Raw genomic sequence first — 24379 nt, forward strand, 5'->3', positions numbered from 1 at the left:
AAAAAAAAAAAAAAAAAAAAAAAAAAGAGGAGGAATGATAGAACAGTTTTAAGTCACTAAACGACAAGCTAACCACTATCCAGTCTTAGCCATAAAACAAAATAAATAAATAAATAGAGCACGTTTAATCAAGAGGTGTATTTGGGGCTAAGTATGAGCCTTAAAACAATGGGAATATTATTTGTTAGATGATCACCAGTCTTTGCGAGACCAAATTTACATGCAAGCTAGGTGAAGCATTTATACAAAGATTTTATTTTTTCCATCAAGCATAAGTCTAGAATAACAAAAAAATGTAGTTGATACATTTTTTCTAGTAAAGGATAGATTTCATTGAGAAATGATATAAAGGACAAGAATATGAAAGAAATGGAAGAACCCCACCACCATGGGCGGATTACAAAACATAATTCCAATTAGTGACTAAGGTAGAAAGACTATAGTTAGAAGGGGGGAGCATTTACGCCAATTTAAGGCAGTACAATGAGTGTTATCTACAAAGAAATCATTAGTTGCAAACTTATCATTGATATTATATTATTTAACAACTTCCTGGTCTAAAGTCAACGTATGACAGCTTTGTTAACATTAAATTGGTGGGCAGTTAATGTTAGACAAAATGTAAATTTAATTCCCTAATATCTGGGTATTGGTTCATTAGTGGCTATGGTTTAAATAAAAGTTCAAATTTAATTCTTTATGCTTCAAAATTTTTCAATTTAGCTTCGGATAGTTAGTGAATGTTATAATTGACTTGCACGAAATTTACATCACATAATACATGATGAATTGACAAAAATTTAGAGAAAATATCATCTAAAAGAGGAAAGCTTCTAATTCTTCCTACTTTCCAATAAATATTATGTCAGGTAGTTTTTTTAAAAAATAGGAAATGAGACTAAGATCAAAATTGCTCATAATAAAAGGAGTGTAACGACCCAGATCCACCGCTAGCAAATATTGTTCTCTTTGGGATTTCCCTTTCGGGCTTCCCCTCAAGGCTTTAAAACGCGTCTGCTAGGAGAAGGTTTCCACACCCTTATAAATGGTGGTTTGTTCTCCTCCCCAATCAATGTGGGACTTCACAAGGAGAATGGATTATCCCCAAAAAGCCACCGGATTACGATAAAACGGCCCCGGTCGGCAAAAATATTCGAAGACTATAATTACAGAACCCCTTCGAAAGGGTACAACAAGTAGAAGTAAAGACAACAAATAAATCCCAAAAGCCAATAAAGTTGGCCTCGAGTCCCTTAAAAACTCTTTGGTTCCTTTCAAGCCAAAGCCTCCATAAATTTGCATAAACTGCATTAGTCCACAGAATGAAGGCTTGTCCCTTGAAAGGAGAACCAACCAATTTTAACACTAACAGCAGTGAGGAGCTAAATTGAAAATTGTTAATAAATAAGGAGCTATATTGAAAAAAACTTATAGTTGACCATTAAAATACAATACAACGTGTCACCCACCCTTAAACTAATGGTCAAACTGAGGTGTGAGACTAGGACATCAAAAAAATTAAATTCAATGACTTGGTGGTGGCATGCTGAAGAATGGCATCAGGCTCCCCCACAAGTTGAACTTGCATTCAAATTGAAGAATAGATCTATGTGCAACATATCTTTTAAGATAGTGTATACTAAATTTCCTCATTTAACTATTCACCTAATGTATTTCTCTAGTTCGAAAAGTTTAGATCTTGATGTTGAAGCAGCACCCGATCAAATCAAGAAGATACAAGACAAGGTACATTTCAGAAAAGAACAGGTTTCCCATAGGTACATATGACAAGCTAAATGAAAAAAAGAGGGCAATTGGTCATTGTCGATTCATGAACTGAGTAACAGAAAATGCCTATATTGTCAAAACATCGCTTGATCTCAACATCTCAAATGTGTTGTTAACATCTGCCTACCCATTAACCTCTGGACAAGAAATTATCCTCCTCGTTGACAAATTTTTCTCTAGGAGAGGGATTGATGTAGGATAATTAGAGGTTTTATTTGAAATTATCTTGGTTTATTTTGATGAGTTTTTTAGGATTAGTTAGTAGAGTAATTTACTTTACTATTGTGAAGTATTATTGTAACTAAGCCTTTTTACCCCTAACCTTACCTATAAATATAAAAGTAGGACTTCCCTCTTGTACCAAGTTATTGGAGAATTAATAAAATAAAATATCGTTTGGCATATGAGCTATGACTAGCCAGGAATCATCTGCAACTCATTTTTGTCCGCAAATATTCCTATAAGTATACATGCAATTTGTTCTGCCACTGTACGGAGAATAAATGTAACTTTGGGTTCTTTGGTGGGTGAGGTTTTTAAATTTGTTTCTATTGTCATTTTCCAATTAAACTTGAAACTTATCACATACTCAACAAAAAGTTATGTTTCCTCTTCTTGTTTCTTCTTATTCTTCTTATTCTTCCTTTTTATTTTATTTTTTGTTTTGTTTTTTGGCTCCGAGATCATGTTCATATATCTGTTCTCTGTGAATAGTATCGGCAATTTATGCAGATATTTAATTTTTTATTTAGAACCAAAAGGACCCTTATCCTCTATCCTTAGGAAAAAAAAAAGAGCATAAACTCACAAAGAGGAAGGAAAAGAACTAATGGGCAGTGAGGCCTCCAATAGTAAAACCAAATCCCAACCCCAAATCTAGGGATAGAACAAACTGAAAGGGGACTAAGTTTTGATTCCTCATGGAAAGGTTGGGGAAATTAACTCACCATAAAGAACAAAATTTCAACGCATACAAATAGGATGTTGCCAATAACCATCAACAATTTTAATCCAGTTATGGTTCCTCATAACTACACAGTTTCTATGATTTAATAGCACAAAATCTTCCAAACCAAAAAAGCACAAGAAATTATAATAAACAATTAAAAATATGCAAAATGGCCAATTAAAATCAATGTAATTAATTAGAAGTTGTACCTCTTTGCCATCACTGGAGCTGTCTGATGCTAAAAGCTGGAAAATAAATGCCCTCTCACAATTTTCAGCTTCCTCGTCAGAAGCAGCCTGACACCCAGAATACGAAGCAGAAAAACTCAAGTTTCTAAAATTAACCTTATTCAGATAGCAATGAAAATTTCTTTGTAAGTCCATCTTGTAGAAATAATTTCTTTTTGCTAAAACCCATGAAATGGGATTGGGAAATTGAAAGCAATCGATAATCATTGCAAATCACTTCTAAAATATTGCCATTGTTAATATTTTAAAATTGAAATGGTTTTACATAGAATAAAAAAAATATGATGGAGGTACTAGAAAAAATAAAAATCAACAGTGAAGCTCAGCAGCTACACAAGTGGATAATAGGCCCTCAATTAGGGCGGTCAGGGGAGAGGGAGATGAAGGGAATGGAGAAAAAATGTTTGTTCAATAGGAGAGATTGATGGAGAGAGTGCAATTCAGGATCTAAAAGATATTCATGGAACTTGGTTCCCGAAATCCATACCATACAACGCTCTCAGTTCTGAATTTGCACTTTTTAGCATTTGTGAGAGATTAAGGTTCAATATCTGAATACTTGAAAGGGTCTTGAAAACTCCAAATTGTAATAAAGAAAGGATTTGTGAAGTGGCTTCTTTCAATTTTCTCCCAACTTACTAGCCAAATCAAACAAACGCAAATGTGGAGGCAAATTAATCGCCCTTACGCACCCTCTCAAAAACCACAATATTCTATTTTCAGAAATCATCATAACACTCCAGGGAAACAAACCAATCCCATAGCCTAAAAGCACCCCTGCCACACTCTAAAAGCTTCATAATCAGTTCAGCAGCTTCCCATAATACCTGTTTAAGAAATGAGAAGACCTGCACTCATGGAAAAATCTAGAGCTACCATAGTGTCTATTTCTAGCATTAGGCACTACCTAACCCCACACCAGAGCCTCTGAGAGACACCTTCTCCTAAAGATCTGCCACGCCTTCCTGAACTAAAGAGCAATCCTGTCAAGCATCCGTCACCCATGACACTGTACCCAGCTATAACAGATCTCCTTTCTTTTTTCTATGAAATTTGTCTGATAAGCATATGAAGAACACAAAAGAGGACAGCCTAAGGGCAGAGGGTAGAAGGAAACCCCTCCCAAAAGTAAACTATCATAGAAAGGCTTTCCAGTTTGTAATAATCATAGAAAGGCAAGACTATAATTACCAAAATCAAAGCTTCTAATTGCCTTGAAGCTTACACCCATCAAAGCTTCTAACAGCCAAACTTCCACTATATTCAAAAAACAAAACGGGAGGCCAAGCTCTTCAAAAGTAAAGATCCATCCCCTGAAGGCGAAAGGGCAGTGAAGGAATATGTGTTCTAACAAATAGTCTTCCTCTTACGTTTCCTATGACAATCTACCATCCTGCTGCTTGAGTCACACCCACACATCCCCTTACTTCACTCCAGTCCTTCCCCAAAGACCTACAGAAAAACTCAAAGGTCTCTCACACAGCCACCAATGCCTTTGCAACTTTCTTGCTTCATTACTGGCTTCTTTTTCATAGTTGATAGAGAAGTGCAAATTAATCAATTGTCTTTACTGACATACTGATAAAAAGACTAATGTAAAGCAATCAGTGCCGCAATCAATCCCAAGGGGCAGTTCAATGGAGGCTAAAGTAAAAGAAGCAACCTCACCCAGTCTTTTTTTTAAAACATGAGCCGCACTACAAAAAAATGAGGACTAGACCTTACAGGCTTAAGTGCAAAGCACAAAGAATGTAAGGGCTTTTTTTGTGAGGCACATAATAGAGAACTATGAAAAGATAGCCTTTTTTTTTAATAAAGAAGCCAATTTTTATTGAGAATAATACACAAGGGCAATACAAAAATAAATAAATAAATGGATCAAGAAGAAAGGTTAACAAGAACTACAAAGCTACAAAAAGGACTCCAATCCAATAGTAAGTTCCTCGATAGCATACATTACACAGTGGTGTCAGGCTGCTGACATTTAGCAAAAACTAAATTGTAAAACATGAACATCCATATGCAACTGAATGACATTTAACTTTTAGTCGAATTGTAAAGAGAACAAAAACTCTAACATGTCTCGTTACTAAGTCATTAGGTAGCATACTTACGTGTACAATAAAAGATATAAACGGATTAGAAGAAGATTTTTGCGAGGAATATGCCTGGTGAAGAATAGAAAATCCCACTAAACGTTGTGTGGCATGAAGCAACTTCTTTGGCTGCATTTTAGATCCATTAATCAGTAATCAATAAGCACAAAAAGAGTCAATCCTTCATCATAAAAGGATTTCATGCAAAAGATAAGGAAACGATTGGGAACAGACACAACAAAGGTACGGAAATCTAACCTTCACTATCGAAACAGGTATGATAAATTCTATAGTAGGAATCAAGACCGTGTTCCAATCGTCTTAAGAGTTCAAACAGTTGAATATGGAAGAAAAACACCAAAAAGAAATAACATTTTTCTTTAGGAAAGAGAACACCATTCTATTGATGAACGAAATTACAAAAGGGAAAACCCCAAACCACTCATTATAGAAGAAAAGACTTCCATACTAACGATAAAACTACCAAAAAGAAAAAAACAGAATTCTAATACCAAACATTGCAAGAAAGAGCAGTGCTACAGACATTCTTAAAAAGAACTGCATGCCGAAACTACATATGGAAGTGAAGACCCCAAATATCTAAGATTAAATTAAAAATGAAAAAAAAAAAAAGAGAAAAAAATCCTACATATTGATTAACTCGACAGAGTAAAAAGCATTGACGATTTAAGATACCAATCGCATGTACTGAACTCAGTAAACAAAATCTTCAGCCACACGTAAATGTTTTATTTTCTTTAAAGAAAGACAAATGCATTATAAAAACAAATGTTATCAAGATGACCCGAATCGAAACAAATTGGTATAATTATCGAATGGAGATTGAAGAAATATTTTGACGCCGTTTCTTTGGCCTCGAAACAGACCCAATGTAAATGTGTATATGTATACATATATAACAGTTTCAGTAGCCACAATTTCATCGATTTAGGTAATACATCCATAGTGGGTTTTCAAGCTTGGTGACGGAGAATCTAGTAATTGCAGGTTAGAATCATAAATTTTTAAGAAGGGGACAAATGAGGAGATGCCTGACTTCAAATCACGCACCGAGGAGGACAACCGGGCAAACAAAGAAAAACCAAGGCCTAGAACAAAAAACATAACGAAACGGCAGGCCATGTAAACGAAGACGAAGAAGAAACAAGATTTGCAGATAAAGCAGGGCCCTAAACTCGGACGTAAACATGTGTAAATCAGAACAAATCATAACAGAAAATGATGAGGAGAAAACATGGATAGGGATTGAATGACCTCCAAGAGAATAGCGAGGGAATAACAGGCAATAAATTGACGAGTGCGAGGGATCTTGGATGTAAAATCGGCGATGATGTCCAGAAACGGGCGTTCATCCCCTCCTGCTAGCAAAGAGTAGAGCGTTCGGGATTCATCAACCGTGAGGGTCATCTTCATACTTCCCCACTTGAATTCGGTGTTCGCCATTTTAAACATGAATGCAGGTTGGTTGTCGATCAAATGCTCTCTGCACACAATTGTTGTTCTTGCAAATCTTCAACTTATATAAGCTTCGCTTTGATTTCGTTTTCAACCAGAAGTCGGTTTAAAGGAATGCTATTCTTTTTCTTTCTCATCCCACACCTCCATATATATTGCTTTCAAATCCTAACTAATTTCAAATAAATTTGGTTGTAATCGTATAAAAATATTCAAAAAAATACCTTTTTTATTACAATTTTTTATTCTACCCTTACATAAAATATTCTCTAAACTAATAAAAATATTTATTTTTAAAATATCTTTAAACTTTTAAAAAAACTCATCAACACCCTCAAATCTTTAAACTTATTAGTATTTCAACTTTCAAAAGTAACATTAAAAATAGAGATAATTTATGAGGAATTGATAAAACCGGACAGGCTAATTTTCCATCTCCAAGGAAAATCACCCGATCCCCTATCAAAAAAATGCCCATTTAACTTTTTCATCCGTACTCAAAAAGTTGTAATGAAACTTTTTAAAGTTCAATATTATTTTATTTGAGTACAGTTCAATGTTCAAATATATATTTGAAATAAAATGCTAACGATTTTCATTCAAAACTAATTATAAGAGTATTTTTTATAGTTTAAAAGTATTATTGAAAATTTTTAAAATCTACGGGTATTTTTAGACAAAATACAAAAAAAAAAATTTATAAATGGTCTTTATTAATTTATTATAATAAAATTTTATACCATTTTAACATATTATTTATGTCGAATTATAGGTTAAATTAATTTTTAAAAAAAATATTTTTGAACTTTGGGTGTACTTTCAAAAATTTTAATTTTAAATATATTATACATATATATCAAAAGTACTATTATAGTTAATTTTGGATCGAAAGTGAATAAAAGTTTAATACAAAGACAAAAGAAGCGGAAGCTAAAATATATATATAATTCCATAACTATGTCGTAGACACATCTACATTGCTAGCCCCTTTTCTTATTTGAAAATGGTTGAGTATTAAAAAAATATCTAGTAAACGATACCACTATTGGAGTCGAAAAATATATGGACCATATTACCAAGTTGTGACCTTGCCACAAAACTTTTGGGGCCATATCGTCACCCTCTCACTTGACCCTATCGTCAAAATTATAGTTAATATAGTTGTGACCATATCGTCACATTCAATCATTTTCAAAAAAAATATCATGGATCGTGAACATACATATGCTCTGAACACGAAAGTGTGCAGCTTCCTCCTTTTCTCATGCTGAGTCACAGACAATGCCTCGGAAAGCACGAATGAGCCACATAAAGGAAAACTTGCACATGTGGTTCTAGCCGGGGACTCCGTTATATTGTACTAATATGTGTAGGTCCTCGTAATTCAAGTGAGAGGTTTGTGAGTGGAACTTTCTTTGCTGAGGAGCAGGTTGATATTGTTGGATTGTCACAACTTGGATGTTGGTCCCCGTACGTCCCCTTTTGTTGCCTTGAAGTTGATGGAGAATAGGGAGGATGATAGCATAGAAGACCGACGTCAATTTGCAATCTTTTTCGGTATAGCTAGTTCTCAAGATGGATGAAAGAAAAATAGATAGGGATCAACCGATACAAAGGGGAGGGTAGGGTATAGAATGAAATTAGATGGATGCTTGCATTAGCGGTTGAGGTGACATGAGAGAAAGTCGTAGCCACAATCTAGAGCATGCATGAAGCGACCGATTGTTTCTCATGAGCTAATTCAGGAAGAAACCATATAGTTTAGAGTCGAACAAAGAACTATATGTACTCTATCTTTCAACGGTAGGAATACATCGGCCCATAACAGTACAAGATAGTTACTGCCTATCATATCGCTTTCTAACTTCAATTTTTTTTCCTTCCGGGTCATACTTAACTTATCACATCTGTCACCCCCACCCCAACGCTATCTTCCTTATTTGTGAACCGGAAATAGTGCATAGATAATGGCTATTCATGTAAAGTTATCATTTTTTCATGGCTAGCATTTCCATCGGCATGAGTATCATATGACCATCATAACATGATTACATACTTGCATCATCAACATTACTATTCTACTAGTAACTCATGATTTTACCTCATACTATGTCCACGCTATAATTACATGTTAATATACATCCCCACATATAGTGACTAGTCTTCTGACTTAGCTTATAGCGTCCAATATTGTGGTCACTTACCTTAATCATAGAGAATTTCAGCAAAGTTTGATGTGGAACTGTTAGATAACCTCATGTACTCCAACGACCTTCCAAGACACTCACAATCTCAATTTAGCTTAATAGGGTCGGAACAATGATAATGGGTGCCGAATCAATAAAAAAATGGTCAAATCGATCCAAAAGGCAATAAACCAGGCCGAGTAGGGCTCCTCCATACCAGTTATCTTCCTTGTGAAGGATCTACATCCAACCATTTTTCCTACGACAGAGCGACACACAGTGATTTCAAGTCTAACTGGGCTGCTTCCTCAAGAGAAGACTTCATTGGTTAACTTTTTCTTTCCTCTAATTCCAATGAATCAAAAACTCTTATGAGTTTCTCCAATCTTGCTAGCTGTTTGGTGAAATTATTGTTGATGCTGTTGTTTCAAACTGTCCGCTGGATTCTCTACTTGTTCATAAATTGTTGAACATTCTTCTTTATTTGCTCGATACTCCAAACTATCACTGACATTGAATTGTATTTGTTGATCATTCATTCTCAACATTGTAGTTCCCTTGTGGACATCTACCAATGTTATTCCAGTTTTTAAAAATGATATCTTCAAGATAATTGGTACATCATGATTCGTTTCATAATCCGAAATGATAAAATCTGCTAGAAATATAAACTTGTTCATTTGAATTAAGATATCTTCAATCTTGCTTTCTAGACGAGTGAAAGATCGATTTGCTAGTTGAAGGGTGATTGCAGTTGGTCTATATAGCTTCACCAGTACTTAACTTTTTATAAATAGACAGTGACATTAGATCGATTTGCTGGTTGAAGGGTGATTGCAGTTGGTCTACTATCGAGAGTTATCAAATATCTTCATCAATTCTTAATAAAATTCATGATTGTTATGTCTATGGATCTAGCGTGACAAGATCTAAAATTTTGTAGAAGGAAGCAGTCATCGTCGAGGCCTATAACGTAAGTTACAAGCATGTTATAAGAAGCATGTCTTAGAAATTTGAGCCTGAATTGAGTTGGTCGTATGTATTAAAAGAAACACGTTAAACATTATGATGCATGTTTCCTAAGAAAGGAACGAACTAAACTCTTAACGGAACAGAAATTTATATATGATTAAGTATCCACGTTTAGGTTGTTATGCTAATTATCTATTTACAATTTGACCATATTAGTGGTTTTTATGCAGTTATACGAGGTCAATTAGGGGTTCGCCAATTAACTCTTAATCGTAAACTCAACTCGATTGTCAAGGGTCCAAATAAATATAGCAATAGCTTATGATGTATGATTATACTTAATGGAAATTATTAGGGAGTTTGTGGGTCCACCGTTGCACTTTTAGAGTGGTTGAACTTGAGACTTGTGATGATTAAACTGGAGACTTATGATGATTTGTTCATGTATGTGATTTTATGCGGATATACATGGATGATTGGGGGTTCATCAACTAGCCTTGAATCGTAAACCTGACTCGATTGTTTGGGCTCCGGATAACTATAGAACTAACTTATGATTAATGAATATACTTGTGGGGATTATTAAGAAATTTGTCAGTTAATTTTCTCTTAGTGAACCTGTCATGAGCGAGATAGTGTATCTTGTTGATCAAGTATTTTAAGGCAAGAGCATTTGTTTGAGATTCGAATCACAAGCAAGGTCGATCATGTCAAGCTTGAATGATTCTAAACCTGCAATCTAGACTAAATAGAATTGTAAAGAAACTTACTCTTAGCTAAAGGAAAGTAAAAATTATTTTTTACTACATTTTCCAGGTCTCATTTACAAATATAGCATACATGACTTATGTAGCCTCAAATGACAAACTAAACTAAAATAAACGAACGACCTCATATATGTTGTATATCCCGAGCACGGGATACTTCCACAACATGTTTGGGACAGATGCTAAACCATGATATGATGCCCACTCCTTTTTTTTCTATTCATTTTTTTGGCCGCATAAGAGTGTGCTAGCCTACTGTTAAACCGAAGGGTGCGTATAGAAGCATGCTTAGTGGGTTCATGCGTGTGTAAATGATGTGTACAGTAGTACTATGCATCCAACCTTATTCAAAAAATAAATACAAGAACAATATTGCATATGACTGAATTTTGCGACTCAACAGTGGAGTTGTTACTGAGTACTTTTAGATATTAAATGTATTTTTAAAAATTTAAATTTTCTCTGAGGACATTAATGAAACTTTTAAAACTTAAATGTATTTTGAAAGTGAACTGGAAAATGTAAGAATATTTTTGAAATAAAGTATTCGTTTATATCGAAAACTAAATAGGAATATTTTTGATTTTTTAAAATTTAAGATATTTTTGAAATTTTTTAAAAGTAAAAAGTATTTTTGATTGAATATTAATTCAGTGGGAGAGGGAGTGAGAGAAAAGGTAAAATGAGGAGGGGACCTGAATTACATAATAAACCATGGCGACGAGCGTCGTGTAATTCACTCACTCGGACTCTCGCGGAACTGAAGCTCGCAGGCGGAGGAGCCGACTTGGATTTGATCCATACACAACGCCATGGATTTGATCGATTGATGGATTGCTTCAGGTTCAAAACAGTGGTTTCGTTCGAGCTAAAGTTCAGGCTAAGCTGAATTCGACTTCCTCCTGTCTCCTTTTTCCCTTCGCTTTCATCTTCATTTCCCTTTAATTTATTCGAAGAAATCATCAAAACCGCATCACTATCTTATGAATCATTGCGGGACAGATAGAGAATTGGGATTGAAGTTATATGTCATCTCTCTTTTGTTCCCACTGCGTTAGGGTTTTATATTCATTTTGCTTTTGGGGTTCACACGATATTCGTACGTCATACCTTCTTTCTCTCACTGATTGAGTTGTTTATTGTCCGAAAGAGGAGGTGTCACTCCTACGACCCAATTCTGCGGCTGAATTTATCACTAACTTGAGATACCAAGAGCTATTCTGGTTCGGATCATTCATTTTTCGGTTGGTTTGAGCTAGGGGTTGAAGATGAAAAATGGTTTCGACGGGAGATCATTGGCTGAAAAATTCTCTGACTTGGACGTCAGTGCTGCACCAGCAGAGCAATCTAACTCCCACTCATCCAACAATCACAGTAACAACAATGATAGCAACTTGTTCCAGGTACTGAAAGCTGTTGAAGCAGCCGAGGCTACCATCAAGCAACAGGTGCAATGAATTTTCCTTTGCCCCTCCCCCCCCTTCATATTCCGTCTCTCAACATCAAACGAATGCTACTCGTCTGTTAATTCATCACTAAATTTAGTATTGTATTCACTTCACTTTTGCGCGATTCTAAGATCTCTAACTCCATGGTTGTTTCCTTCACGTTTTCTTTCTAAAACCATTTTCATGTTTTCGATGTTGTGCATAATGCATACCATCAATTGAGCAGTATTTTTTCCATTGAGAATGTTGTAGGAATATAGAGATACTAGCTGCAGGAATCCAATCTTTCTCTTTATCCAAAATCTGCTTTCTCAACGCTTGGGATTATAGGCTACCGCAATCTAATATGGGTTCATAAAACTACCTTCTCTTTCGATTTTTATATGATCATAACCGTTATTGCTGGTTTTATAGTTGATGCTGTTGTTTTTTTTCCTCATTTTGTTAAGGAGGATAATCTGGGGTATGATTCGATTAGAAAGTTTCTAAAGGAAAAAAAGTGTGTATACCATTGAAGCGTCTTATAGTTCAATGACTTCAACTGTTGTGAGTTGAAACGAAATGTCAATTGATGAAGCAGCTTTATTCTACCTGAAATGTAGAAGCTTAAGCCGCTATCTATCCTGGGTAGCATACCTGTGTTTCAACTTTATCAAGTCGTATAAACATAAGCATTGTTTGTTTGGTGAGACAAAGAAACTTGGCAATTAGACATCATTGATGATATTTGAGAATGGTGTCAACAGATTAGTGCGTGTAATTTGTATGATGGTACATCCTTCTTCTCAGGTGGAGTCCCCGAAACATATTTCTCTATCCGAATTCTTGTTTGAGTTACTGATGATGTAATTTTCAACTTGCATTTTTTTAGTACTGGTTAAAAGCCAGTTCTTAAGCATTCTTTCATATACCGGTGTATGTGCTATTACCCACATCAGAAACTGCACCTGGTTGTTCCTTCTCCTCGTTTGCATTTTTATTGACCCATTACTGTGTGTTTTACATAGCATGAGTATTTGACTCAGTTACAGCTTAGATTTCATTATTTAAAGTTACATGCTGACATGAGTGAATTTAAATACCTTAGGTGGAGGAAAATAACCGACTGAGGATTGAACTTCAGAAAAAGATCCAGAAACTTGAGAAATATGTAAGTACTATAAATTGAATTTAATACAAAATCTAAGTGTTTCATTAATGTTCTGAAATGTGGGTTTTGTGTTTTTTTCCAAGCATTTAGTTTCTTGGATGCAGTTGATTGTGGTTGAATTTTGCTCACTTCTCTAATTATTTTCATATCTTGCATTCAGTTCAGTAGGAGTATGTTTATCAGTTTGGAAGAAATTTGACCTCGTTGTGGATTTTTCTATTCATTTTTTCATTGAAATGTGGCAGAAGGTTGATGAACCTTTGGCTCAAAGGCTTCATTCCACAAACCAATGGATTGAGAATGACCATCAAGGATCTAATGGGGAGCATCAATCAGATATTTCAGGTGATAGTGAAGGACATAGGTTTAAGAAGAACATTTCTATTGTTGATTCACAGGGTGCGCTAGTTGTCCATCAAGATGTTTTGCAAAAGGATGAAGTTTCCATGCGGGTTGATACAGAATCTCGCTTTGAGAACAGCAAGTCGGACAGGATGGTGAATGCTCTTCCTGGTGTTCAGCCACCGGTTGACAATGCTGGTTGCTCACAATTCTCTTCACCATCTACAACATCTTTCTCTGGTAGCAGGCAAGTAAAATGATGTGGTTCATCCTTGGCCAATTATGTTATTAGTTTAAATAAAACATAGCATATGAAAACTATTTCATGACTGTTAGGTTTGCAGTGGATGGAGAATATGATTCACAGATTAAGTTTTCTGGACATGGCATGATGCCAAAGGCTGAAGCAAATATTCCCAACAGTCTCTGGAAACAGGCATGTCTTAGTTCTAGTCCTTTGTTTCATATATTTACAAGGAAGCCCTTTAACCTATGTTTCATATTTAGGATCTTGTTGTTAAAGTCCAGGAACATGAAGATGAAATTGTGCTGTTACGCAAGCATCTTGCTGATTATTCTGTCAAGGTAAAATGAATCATATGGACTATCTTAGCCCATTGTAAATATTTTCATATATTTACAAAATTCACATTTTATGGGGATGCCCCTTTGTCAGTCCCTTTGGGCCCTTTGGTTGGATGCTTTTAATTTATACTGGGTTTGGAATCATGATTGTTTCACTAGAATTGAGGAGGTTCTTCTGGGTTTGCCTTTTCGTGATAAAGATAGTTCTGTGGCATGCAAGTTTCAAGTTTCTTTGCGATCTTGTGGGAGGTTTGGATTGATAGGAATAATGGAATTTTTAGGGAGAGTGAGAGGTCTTATGATGAGGTTTGAGAGTTGGTGAAGTTAAATACCTCCTTGTGGGTATCGATCACTTGACCTTTTTGTAATTATAAGGACTTGATTTAATTTGTTTGGATTGGAATCCCTTTGGTAGCTTTTGGGAATTTTCTTGGTTGACTTTTTTTTGTATGCCTTGTATTTGCTTTGTTTCTTACCAACATTTTTTTTATTTTTTTATTGTTATATCAATTTTTTTTAGGATTTCTTTTACTTGGAGACGCTGATGATTCTTATTGTAATAGGAAGCACAAATACGAAGTGAAAAATATGTTCTGGAAAAACGTATTGCCTATATGCGTTTGGTAAGCAGGGTTTTGACTTGTATTCATTGTCTATTACATTCCCTGAATTTTCTACTTTTATCATTTCCTTCGATTCCATTCTCATTGGTGTTTTGCTGTTGGGCTTCTTTTCCTTTTTGGTTTCCTTCTATTAGGCCTTTGATCAACAACAACAAGAGCTTGTTGATGCTGCTTCTAAAGCTCTCTCCTATAGACAAGACATAATTGAGGAAAATATCCGTCTTACATATGCGTTGCAGGTTCCTTCCTTGCTTTGGCATTTCTGACGTGGCTTCTGGTCTTTCAGAATGCTTAATTTTGTTGCCATTAACTAGTTTGATAACAATTTAGTATCCGTTAAGATACCTCATTGTATTTCTTTTCTAATATTATCTGTAATAGACTCCATGGTTCTCATCTGGTTGTATCAGGAAGCTCAACAAGAGAGAACCACCTTTGTATCATCTTTGCTGTCTCTTCTTGCAGAATATTCACTGCAACCTCCTGTTCCTGATGCTCAATCCATCGTCAGCAATGTCAAGGTGAACCTTTAAATCTGTGGATTTTGAACGAATCACTTTACTTTATTTGAGGGCCAGGCTAGGATAGGAACTAGATAACAAGATTTTGAAATTGTATTGAGATTAGAGATGAGAAATTGTAGTTAGATAATTTGAGGTAATTTCTACAAACAATACTTTTCCGTCTTTGAGGGTTAGAAATAGAGCTTTCATTAAGAGAAGATGAATGTGTTAAAGTGTTGATATAATTAAATTTATTCTAACCCATCAACTTAAACTTTTTGATTGATTGATGATTTAACATGATTTATGAGCAAGAGGTCCTAAGTTTGAACCCCTGCATTGTCATTTCCTCGCCCAATTAATATTGATTTTCACTTGTTGGGCTTTCTATAAATTTTCAAGCCCACAAGTGAGTGAGAGTGTTGGGAGTGTTCATATAATTAAATTTACTATTATCCACCAACTTAAAATTTTGGTTTGAATGGTGATTTAATGTGGTATTTGAGCCAAGCTCTAGACTTTAGCCATGTTGGTAAAATCCTCATGTGGGGAAGAAAGAATTTGTGAGCCTCAAAGACAGTCATAGTGCGTACTTGTGGTTGAGCTCTATTGGACTAACGATGTGCTCCAAAGAAAATGAGTTGGCTTGAATTAGAGCTAGACATATAGATGACTATTTGAGGAGAGACTCGATGGTCTACTTTATGCAAGAGAAGGATTGTTAGGAATGCGACCAAAGTCCGACATTGGCTAGGTAAGGGAAACAACATAGGTATAGAAGTGAAAACTATCTTTGTTAGAATGAGGCCTTTTTGGGTGAAACCAAAAACAAAACCATTTGGATGAAACCAAAGGTAAAGCCACTAGAGTGAAACCAAAAGTAAAATATCGAGGGTTTATGCCTAAAATAGACGATACCATACCATTGTGGGAATAGGTGGAGGTTTTGTTGTTATTAACATGATATTAGAGCAGAAGGTCCTGTGTTCAAACCTATGTAAAGTAATTTCTTCTCCAATTAATATTGATTTCCACTGTTGGGATTTTTATAAATTTCCAAGCCCACAAGTGAGGGTGTATTTAAGTGTTAATATAATTAAATTTACCTTAACCCATCCTCTTAAACGGCAGGGTTGATGGGTGATTTAATAGATGAATGTACCAAGAGCATACAAAAAACAAGCCCAACAAAAAAGAATTCCTAGGAAAGCTACAAAAATGGACTTCAATCCAACAAAATTAAACCAAGACCATTTACAAAAAGCCTTGTGACTGAAGCCCGCTAGGAGGCATTAAACCTAATAACCATCTCCTGAACCTTGTCTCAAAACCACACCACCTCTCTAAAATCTTATTGGTTCTCTCAAACCAAACCCCCACAAACTAGTAAAGAAACTAGCATGCCACAAAATATTGCCCCTCTCTTGAAAAGGCGAACCCAGGAGCACAATCCCAATCAAAGCGTAACAATCATCCTTCATGCCAAACATAAACCGAACAAAGTGAGCCATTAAGCCCGAAGGGACTAAACAAACTGACAATCCTACAACAAATAATCACACATCCCCTTTTGAGCGAGCTCTAGTCTGAACAATCATAAAATTGCTTGCCTGATCCCACTCTTTATGACAAGTATCTCTAATAAACTACTACTAAATTTCCTTTCTAATTACTATTTTACCTTTGCACTCCAATCATCATTTTTTCATTGGCAGCATGACATTTCATAAGATTAGTTTTATAACATTTAGTCTCTATCTTTTTTAGATTAATTCTATAACATTTAGTCTCTATCTTTTTTAGATTAATTCTATAACATTTAGTCTCTAACAAATTCCTACTAAAACTACCTTGGTAATTACTATTTGACCCTTACACTCTAACTCCATCATTTGCTTGCCTGATCCCTCTGTTTATAACAAGTAGTCTCTGACAAACTCCTACTAAAATTACCCTTTTAATTATTATTTTAGCTTTACACTCTAATGTCATCATTTGATTAAATTAATTTTATAACATTTAGTCTCTAACAAATTCCTACTACAACTACCTTGGTAATTAATATTGACCTTTACACTCTAATCCCATCATTTTTTATATGGGAAGTATGTCATTTCATTAGATCTATGAAATATACAAAAGAGAACGAAAGCTTGCCAAACCATAGGGGGATTGTATAAAGGGTTCCCAATTGGAAAAAAACAAGAAAAGGAAAAAGAAATTAAATAGTTAAGGATGTTAATTTTCACAAGGAGGATTGCCGTAATTGCGATCTTGCGAATGCCCCATCCCCAAATTATCAAACTATTTTGAGAAGAAATCGAAGTACACAAGGAGGGTATAAAAAAAACCCGAACAAAGAGAGCCAAACTGAAACAAAAAGGACTCCAATCAAGCAAAATGAGACATAAAAGGTAATTGCAAAAAAATTTACAACTGAAGCCCAATAAGAAACTTGGCAAAAAGACTTGTGTAAAGTAGTTTATTAAGAAATAATAAAAATTCTTGTTCATTAACTTTCTCTATATTTAAAATTTGTATTTTATTTGTTTTTCCCTATTTGGCTAAAATACACTTTTATCCATGGGACGTAAATTAATTTAGTTTTTATTTAGTTTTAGGATGAAACATTGATGCATCTGTTTGTTCATTGTCCATTCGTTAGGTTTTTTTTAGAAAAAGAAATGCCACTTTTAATTGGTCCATTGCCTTACCGGGAGAGATATCAACGTATATGGAGTTTGTTTCTTATTGATCACCCATTTGGTCCGTAAAAGGATGTCTTTGGTAAATTCTCACCAATCGTTCATAGGTGTAGGCTTACTTCTCTAATTGCTCTGGAAGTGTCTTTTTAAATCATGACATTTATTTGTCCTTTTGTAATTTCATACCATCCATGAAATGTATTAATCATTGTTCCTGATAAAAAAAAAAAAAAAAAAAAATGGTCTTTGAGGTTTCAAAATTGACATGCTTGGTCCTGAGGTTTGAATTTTTTTTCTAATTGGTTCTTGAAGTTTGAGATTGACTTCTAAATGGTCATTCAGTAGAGTTGATTGATAGTACTGCCCTTACTGTGATGAATGCACTAACAAATGACTAATATATGCTGATATCTGTCATTTTATAGTCCCATCTAACTTGTGTAAGAAGGATGCAAGAAATTAACCTACAAGCTTTATTATTCACTTTAATAAAACTTATATAGCAGCTTTTAGTCTGTTCTATTAAAATAAGTGGAAAAGTAACTCTGGGGAGTTTATTTATTCTTGCAGATTCTATTCAAGCACTTGCAGGAGAAGCTTCTTCTCACTGAGGTACTGAGAATTTAATAGATCAATGATGGCAAGCGAAACTGTAGTTTGATAAATCATTTTGTTTACTTCTATTTATTGTTCTGGTATCTTACTCTGCGTTGATAGACAAAATTGAAGGAGTCACAGTATCAATTAACACCTTGGCGCTCTGATGCAAGCCACTCAAGTTTTGCACCACAGTCACCCTTCCATTCTGTTGGTGCAACCTTAACCGCTTCAGTATGCTCGCATCTTTCTGTTATACCTCCTTTTTAAATTAATTTATTTTTCTTAATTTTCTAAATTTTGTTCCAGACTAAAAATGGGCTTGAGTTGGTTCCTCAACCTTCTTATTGGAACGGGAATATCCCAGTTTCTTCTTCTGATGCTCAGACCACAGCTGATTGGGATCTACCCAGTCATCATCAGATTGGTTTAGGTGTTGCAAAAAAGTTGGAACCAGATGATTTGGGGAGGTATTCACATCAAGCAAGCAGGTGAGCCTGTTCACATGAAGACTGCTACTGAACTGATTACAATAACAACCTTCTCAATTGTTGGTGCGTTCTGCTTTCATTGCATATTTATGTTGCATGCCAAACGTGTTAGTATGGTCCTGAGATGAATGTTGATTTTCAACTATCTCATCGAATGACATATAACTTCATCATGTTTTGGAACCTTTTGTATCATCTTTTGTTCAGCTCTTGTAATTTTCTCTAGAGTAGTGATCTTAATTTACTTAATTTGGATAGTCTTCCTCACTTCAACAATACCCCCCCATTTGTAGAATATTCAGTTATGCTGGGGGAAATATAGTCAGATCATATATTTTGTCACGTTTATTGATACCTGTAGATTTTTTTACCCTCCGTTCTCTAAAATTAAATCAATATCTATACAAAGATTCACCTATTTCTCTTTATTTGTCATATGGACCCGCTACCTTCCTTTTTGTACTAGACCTAATGCCAAAAGGTGTAACATTTCAAGCTTTCTGTTATATGTGCTAACAAGCATTAAACTACCAAAAACATTTCCTTTCTCCCACAAATATTCCATATTTCACTGAAGCTACAGCTCAAGAGTTTACAAACTATGTTGACCTATTAAACGTTGCCTGTTTTCTCACTCAATTGCTTTAGGGTTCAACTGTCTGACCCAACAAATAAAAGGAGTTAGTAGATTCCCAATTGCTGGCTAGAGCGGTGGAGACCAAGGACAGTAACCATCTCTTCTTCACTTGCAACTTAAAAGTAAAGTCAAAGAATTGGGTCCAAACTTCCTATTGAACTTATTATTGCCTGGGTTATTTATCTGGAAACAGTTTCAGGACCGTCCATATATATCTTGGTACCCAGCTCAGCTGATATCTTTTAGTCTTCGGCGGTGTTTTGCTGAATTTGGGAGGAAAGGTCTTTACGACTACCATGCTAGAGCTGTAGAGTGTTTTGAACTAGGGATTTGATTGTGAGATCTTTTTGGTGCACTCTCTTTTTTCATTCTTGACTAAAGCTTATTGCAAGGTAGCTGCCCTGAAAATGGAAGTATCTAGATTTATTTGGAATTGCAAAACGCTAGTAAGTAGGAATTTTGCTTTGGACCACATATTCTGAAGAACATAACATGGTTGATAAGCTGCAACTGAGATGTCCTTGTTTTTCCTTGAAGCTGAATTGGTTGTACGGACACAGGCAGAGGAGAGTAATGCAGTATTTTCCCTCCACCCTCCTTTGAGTGAATGAGGTTTCCTGAATTTTTATCATTAATTGGTGTGAAAGAAACCACCACATTTTTTTTACAAGGAAAGATCCTTTATTAGCTTCCTTGAATTTTTAGTTTTTTGTTTGGCTGTCATGATGTAAAAATTACTCCTTCAAGAATCTTGCTATCTCTTATCTTACTTCCCATTGGAAACTTCTATCATAGATCCCAGGGCTTGGAGATCTGCCCTTTGTAATTTTACCATATCAATGAAATTATAGTTGTTTCTCTCCCAAAAAGAAAAAAAAAAAATCAATTTGAGTTTTGATGTTTCCTCCCTCAATAAATTAGAACAGCTATTATGTGGGTTGAATTTTAAAGGAAGGTTTTTATTTTTATTTTTATTTTATTTATTTATTTATTTATTATTATTATTATTATTATTATTATTTTTTTTTTTATAAGAAACATCAAGGGGTATATTCAACAATAGAAGGGGAATAACCTAAGGACCGGGGGTAGAGAGCTTCCTCCAAACAAAAACAATACCAAAAGAGCCTGCAAGTTACTCATAATTATAAGGAGGATGTCGTAACAAGAGGGCCATCTTTTGAATATGGTTACAAAAGAAGTCAAAACCTAAGGACTTATTTCCAAAGGCTCTGACATTCCTTAAAGGAAGAAAAGGTTTGTCTGGCCGCAATGCAATTAAAGCTCTATGACAGGAGGAACAATGGCTACAGAGAAACTGAAGGACTTCTGTTAGTCTACTTGGTCTAGAGGGAGTTTTGGGTTTGAAAAATTTTATTTCTTCCCATTGGTTAGATCTTCTCTTTTGTAATCACTCCTCTTTTCTATTAAGCTCTAATTGCAGTGGCTTTTTAAAAGCTCTAAAGTTACGTTTTATGGTTTTTTTTTCCTTCTGTCTGTGAACTTTTGTTGCACATTTTCACTAAAACAATGGGCAATCTCGATTTCCATTAAAAGAAAGTAAAAGAACTGAAGGTTCTTTAGCTAAGGAATGTGTAGGATGATTGGTCTAAAATGTTTATTAGTACATGTTTTTGTGGAAATGAATCCTTTCAACTGTGAGGGAAAACTTGCCTCCCAGATTTTTTAAGCAATTTCATTGATGTATGGGATATATCTCTTACATTATTCTGTTGATTGATAGATTTTAATGTCCTCATATGACGTTTGGTTTTTTGATAATTCTAAGAACTATATTGTTGTGTATGTTCTTTTTAAATCTTATTTTTCATGTAAGCACATTTAATGACCCCTACCTTCATTTGTCTTCAGCACTCTAATCTTGTAAATTCACGTTTTTCTCATCTTGCTTTTTACTTCACTAATGAAGCATAAGAGAAATTGTTCTCCTTTTTAATCATGTTGAGATTGTTAGCTTTGTAGCACATGTTCTCCTAGACCTTTCATATTGTTCACTTATACGAGAAGTCTTGGTAGAAGTCCTTGGAGACGCCTTTTAGGGAGGTATCTTCCACGAGGATAGTGTTTTGATGGTGTGGTGTCTGGTGTGGGGATTGTTGGTACTATTGTAATTTGCAGGCACTGTAAAACAAGCTTATAGTTTCAATAGACTGTTTGTGTGTTTGAAAATGAGAAGAAGTTGAGCATAGAAATATTTTCAAGAAAGATGAACATCTCAAAATCTTGAATCAAGTTGACGTATAATAGTAGAACTTTCTATCTTTTCAGAATTTACGACTACGTACAGCTAGCAGCTAATCTTGTGTTGATAAACATTATTTTACGCTGGTTGCTATTATTAACATGGCTTTTCGTTGCTTATGTAGTGACGCTCTTCACACTATTCCTTCAGATCTAACTTCTGTTAGTCTACTTGGTACACGTTACAGTGAAGGAACAAACAAACAGGTGACATTTCGTGAACCTGTAACCAATAGTGATGATCAAGATGTGGCCGACCAAACAGAGAGAGAACCTATCTCCAACTGGAGTTCTGGGCAATCTCCTCCTCCTGCCACTCTTGATGAACCAAGCTCCTCTCATTCTCAAATTCTGCCTCCAGTCCTCGAGGAACCTTCACCTTCGTTTTCTGAAGGCAAATATTTTTCTCCCTGTTTTTGTTGTTAGCATTTCAGTAACAGTTCATATTAAATGGGGTTCACTTTTGGTTTCAGATGATGATCCATTACCTGCTATTGAGGGGCTTCAAATATCTGGTGAAGCTTTTCCGGGACAAGAGCTCCAAGCATGTGGATACTCAATTAATGGAACAACTAGCTGTAATTTTGAGGTCCATCTTCTTGAACCCAATATTCTACCTTGTTTGAATCGGATTTTGCTCTTGGTAACTGGAATTCTTGTGATGACACTAAAATAAGAAGTTACTTTTTTTTGTAACTGAAATTTGTTGGATGCATAATTGCTCTGTCCACATTTTGGAATGAGATATTCAGATTACATTCGGTATTTCTTGGGGGTTTTAATAAAGGTCAGAGGAAAGTACTTTCAGCTTCTTTTTGGTGTAAAAATTAAATGTAAAGCAAATATTCTACGGTTAATGCTATATAAGCTTTAGTAGAGGCATGTGGAATGAAAGAATTCAAAGAATCTCTGAAGGCAAATGTTTAGAGTGGTATGAAGAGTTGATCCAGTTAAGGTTCATGCTTCTTCATAGTGTGCAACTTCAAGTTCGTTTACAGTTATGATTTTAATGAATTTTGTTCAATTTGGGAAGCATTTTTTAAAAACCTTTTTTGGGTTTTCCCCGCAGAAGAATAAAACTAGAACTGCCCCCTTCTCCCTGAAAATTTAGAAAATCCTCATCCCAAAAAAATTACAAAAATGTTTCCCAATTTGAACAGATTTCATTTAAATTTTCTTATGTTTCTTATCTTTTCTTCAACCGTTGGATTTTGTATTAATTTTTTAAATATGTTTTTCTTTTATAAGAAACTGAAATTTCATTGAGAAAAAATGAGAGTACAAGGGATGTGAAAACACCAAACCCTTAAAAGGAACTCTACTAAGCAATGAATCCAATCGAGTAGAATTAGACCTAAATAATTACAAAAAGGCAACTGTCTCATTTCTTCATTGTCATTTAGAAGTCATGTATTGCTATTATTGAGTTGACTTTCGAGGTTGATGTTGGCATGAACGACTTCGTAACTCCATCAAGGTAGCTAGGAAATTTGATTACTTCCACACTCCTTTTTCAGTTGATCTCATGTTAATATTATATTGTATAAGGCTACTAATCAATGCCACATAGCAACACAATAGAAAATCAATGTTACATAACAACATAACAGCTAAAACAAAATGAATGGAAAAGAGAACTCGGAGGAAGGGAACTCTTTGGAAGAGCCAAAGTACGGACAAAATCAATGGGAAAGAGAACTAGCAGGAAGCTGCATAGTAGATGTAGCTTGGGAGCTCTTTGAAAGAGCCAAAGCGAGAATCGAAGACCCAAATATTATCCATTACGAATCCTATTGAAAATAAAAGATCATGAGACATTCGATGTTGTGCATCGAATGTGAGTATCTTGATGGTCCATTGATCCTCTGCTACTCGATATCTGAAAGACTATTACCATCTCAGATAATGATACTGATGGTAGCCATAGAGGAGTAAGCTAAGAACACCACCAAGATCATAACCACCACCAAGCCATTGAGATGTTGAAATGACAAGCGTAAACATTGAGATGTTGGCTAAAACAACAGAGCTACAAGTTCCACTGCCATACATAAACTTGAATTGAAAGGATTCGTCCATATATCATATGTCGATCCATTCTGGTCGTGGAAAACTCTTCTCAAGAAAATGAATCATAGTTGCTGATCAATTAATGGATGTCGATGAAACTCGTAGTCTTGTTGTTTTGGCTAATCATCTCAATTTTTTACTTTGCTATTTCATAGATTGAAAGGCTAGTTTGGCTTATGAGACTGTGGATCAGTGGTTCTGATCTTGGCTATGTTCTTAACTAGCATCTCTATAGTCTGTATTGGATTTCCTTTATTCTTTTGTATTATTAGTTTTGTGAATGTCAAAACCCATAAATATATGAGGCTGCAAACTTCACTCACTGCTAAGCTACTTAAATATCGTTTTGTAACTAATGGTCCTTCTTTTAAATTGCAGTGGGTCCGGCATTTGGAGGATGGATCTGTGAATTACATTGAAGGTATCACTTCTTCTGTGTGTTCTACATTTTGTTTCTGACTACACCCCCCCCCCCCCCCCCCCC

At 35.1% G+C, this 24379-nt stretch overlaps 2 protein-coding genes across 9 annotated transcripts in view; one reads left to right on the top strand and one right to left on the bottom strand.

Annotated features, from left to right (window-relative positions):
* The window catches only part of LOC111451023 (CCR4-NOT transcription complex subunit 11-like), a 10152-nt gene extending 3466 nt beyond the window's left edge, over positions 1-6686 (bottom strand). Inside the window, exons 1-3 of the mRNA XM_023091251.1 lie at positions 6357-6686; positions 5100-5210; positions 2947-3033 (exon numbers count right to left, since the gene is read on the bottom strand). Of these exons, the coding sequence (XP_022947019.1) occupies positions 2947-3033; positions 5100-5210; positions 6357-6554 (396 nt within the window). The 5' untranslated portion in view covers positions 6555-6686. The remainder of the gene's footprint in view (positions 1-2946; positions 3034-5099; positions 5211-6356) is intronic.
* Positions 6687-11146: 4460 nt separating this feature from the next.
* Positions 11147-24379, top strand: part of LOC111451285 — a 22541-nt gene continuing 9308 nt past the window's right edge. For 4 of the 8 annotated variants that reach the window (XM_023091653.1, XM_023091655.1, XM_023091650.1 and 1 more), the window contains exons 1-14: positions 11148-11930; positions 13018-13080; positions 13326-13669; positions 13759-13858; positions 13930-14007; positions 14571-14630; positions 14765-14869; positions 15041-15151; positions 18409-18450; positions 18556-18669; positions 18745-18926; positions 21951-22219; positions 22299-22414; positions 24274-24316. In XM_023091653.1, coding sequence (XP_022947421.1) covers positions 11751-11930; positions 13018-13080; positions 13326-13669; positions 13759-13858; positions 13930-14007; positions 14571-14630; positions 14765-14869; positions 15041-15151; positions 18409-18450; positions 18556-18669; positions 18745-18926; positions 21951-22219; positions 22299-22414; positions 24274-24316 — 1807 coding nt within the window. In that variant the 5' untranslated portion in view covers positions 11148-11750. Of the gene's footprint in view, positions 11931-13017; positions 13081-13325; positions 13670-13758; positions 13859-13929; positions 14008-14570; positions 14631-14764; positions 14870-15040; positions 15152-18408; positions 18451-18555; positions 18670-18744; positions 18927-21950; positions 22220-22298; positions 22415-24273; positions 24317-24379 lie in introns of all 8 variants that reach the window. The other 4 variants (XM_023091658.1, XM_023091652.1, XM_023091656.1 and 1 more) reach the window with 4 other exon arrangements.

This window comes from Cucurbita moschata, unplaced genomic scaffold (genome assembly GCF_002738365.1).
Source record: "Cucurbita moschata cultivar Rifu unplaced genomic scaffold, Cmos_1.0 Cmo_Scf00013, whole genome shotgun sequence".
In the NCBI taxonomy this organism is placed as follows: Eukaryota; Viridiplantae; Streptophyta; class Magnoliopsida; order Cucurbitales; family Cucurbitaceae; genus Cucurbita; species Cucurbita moschata.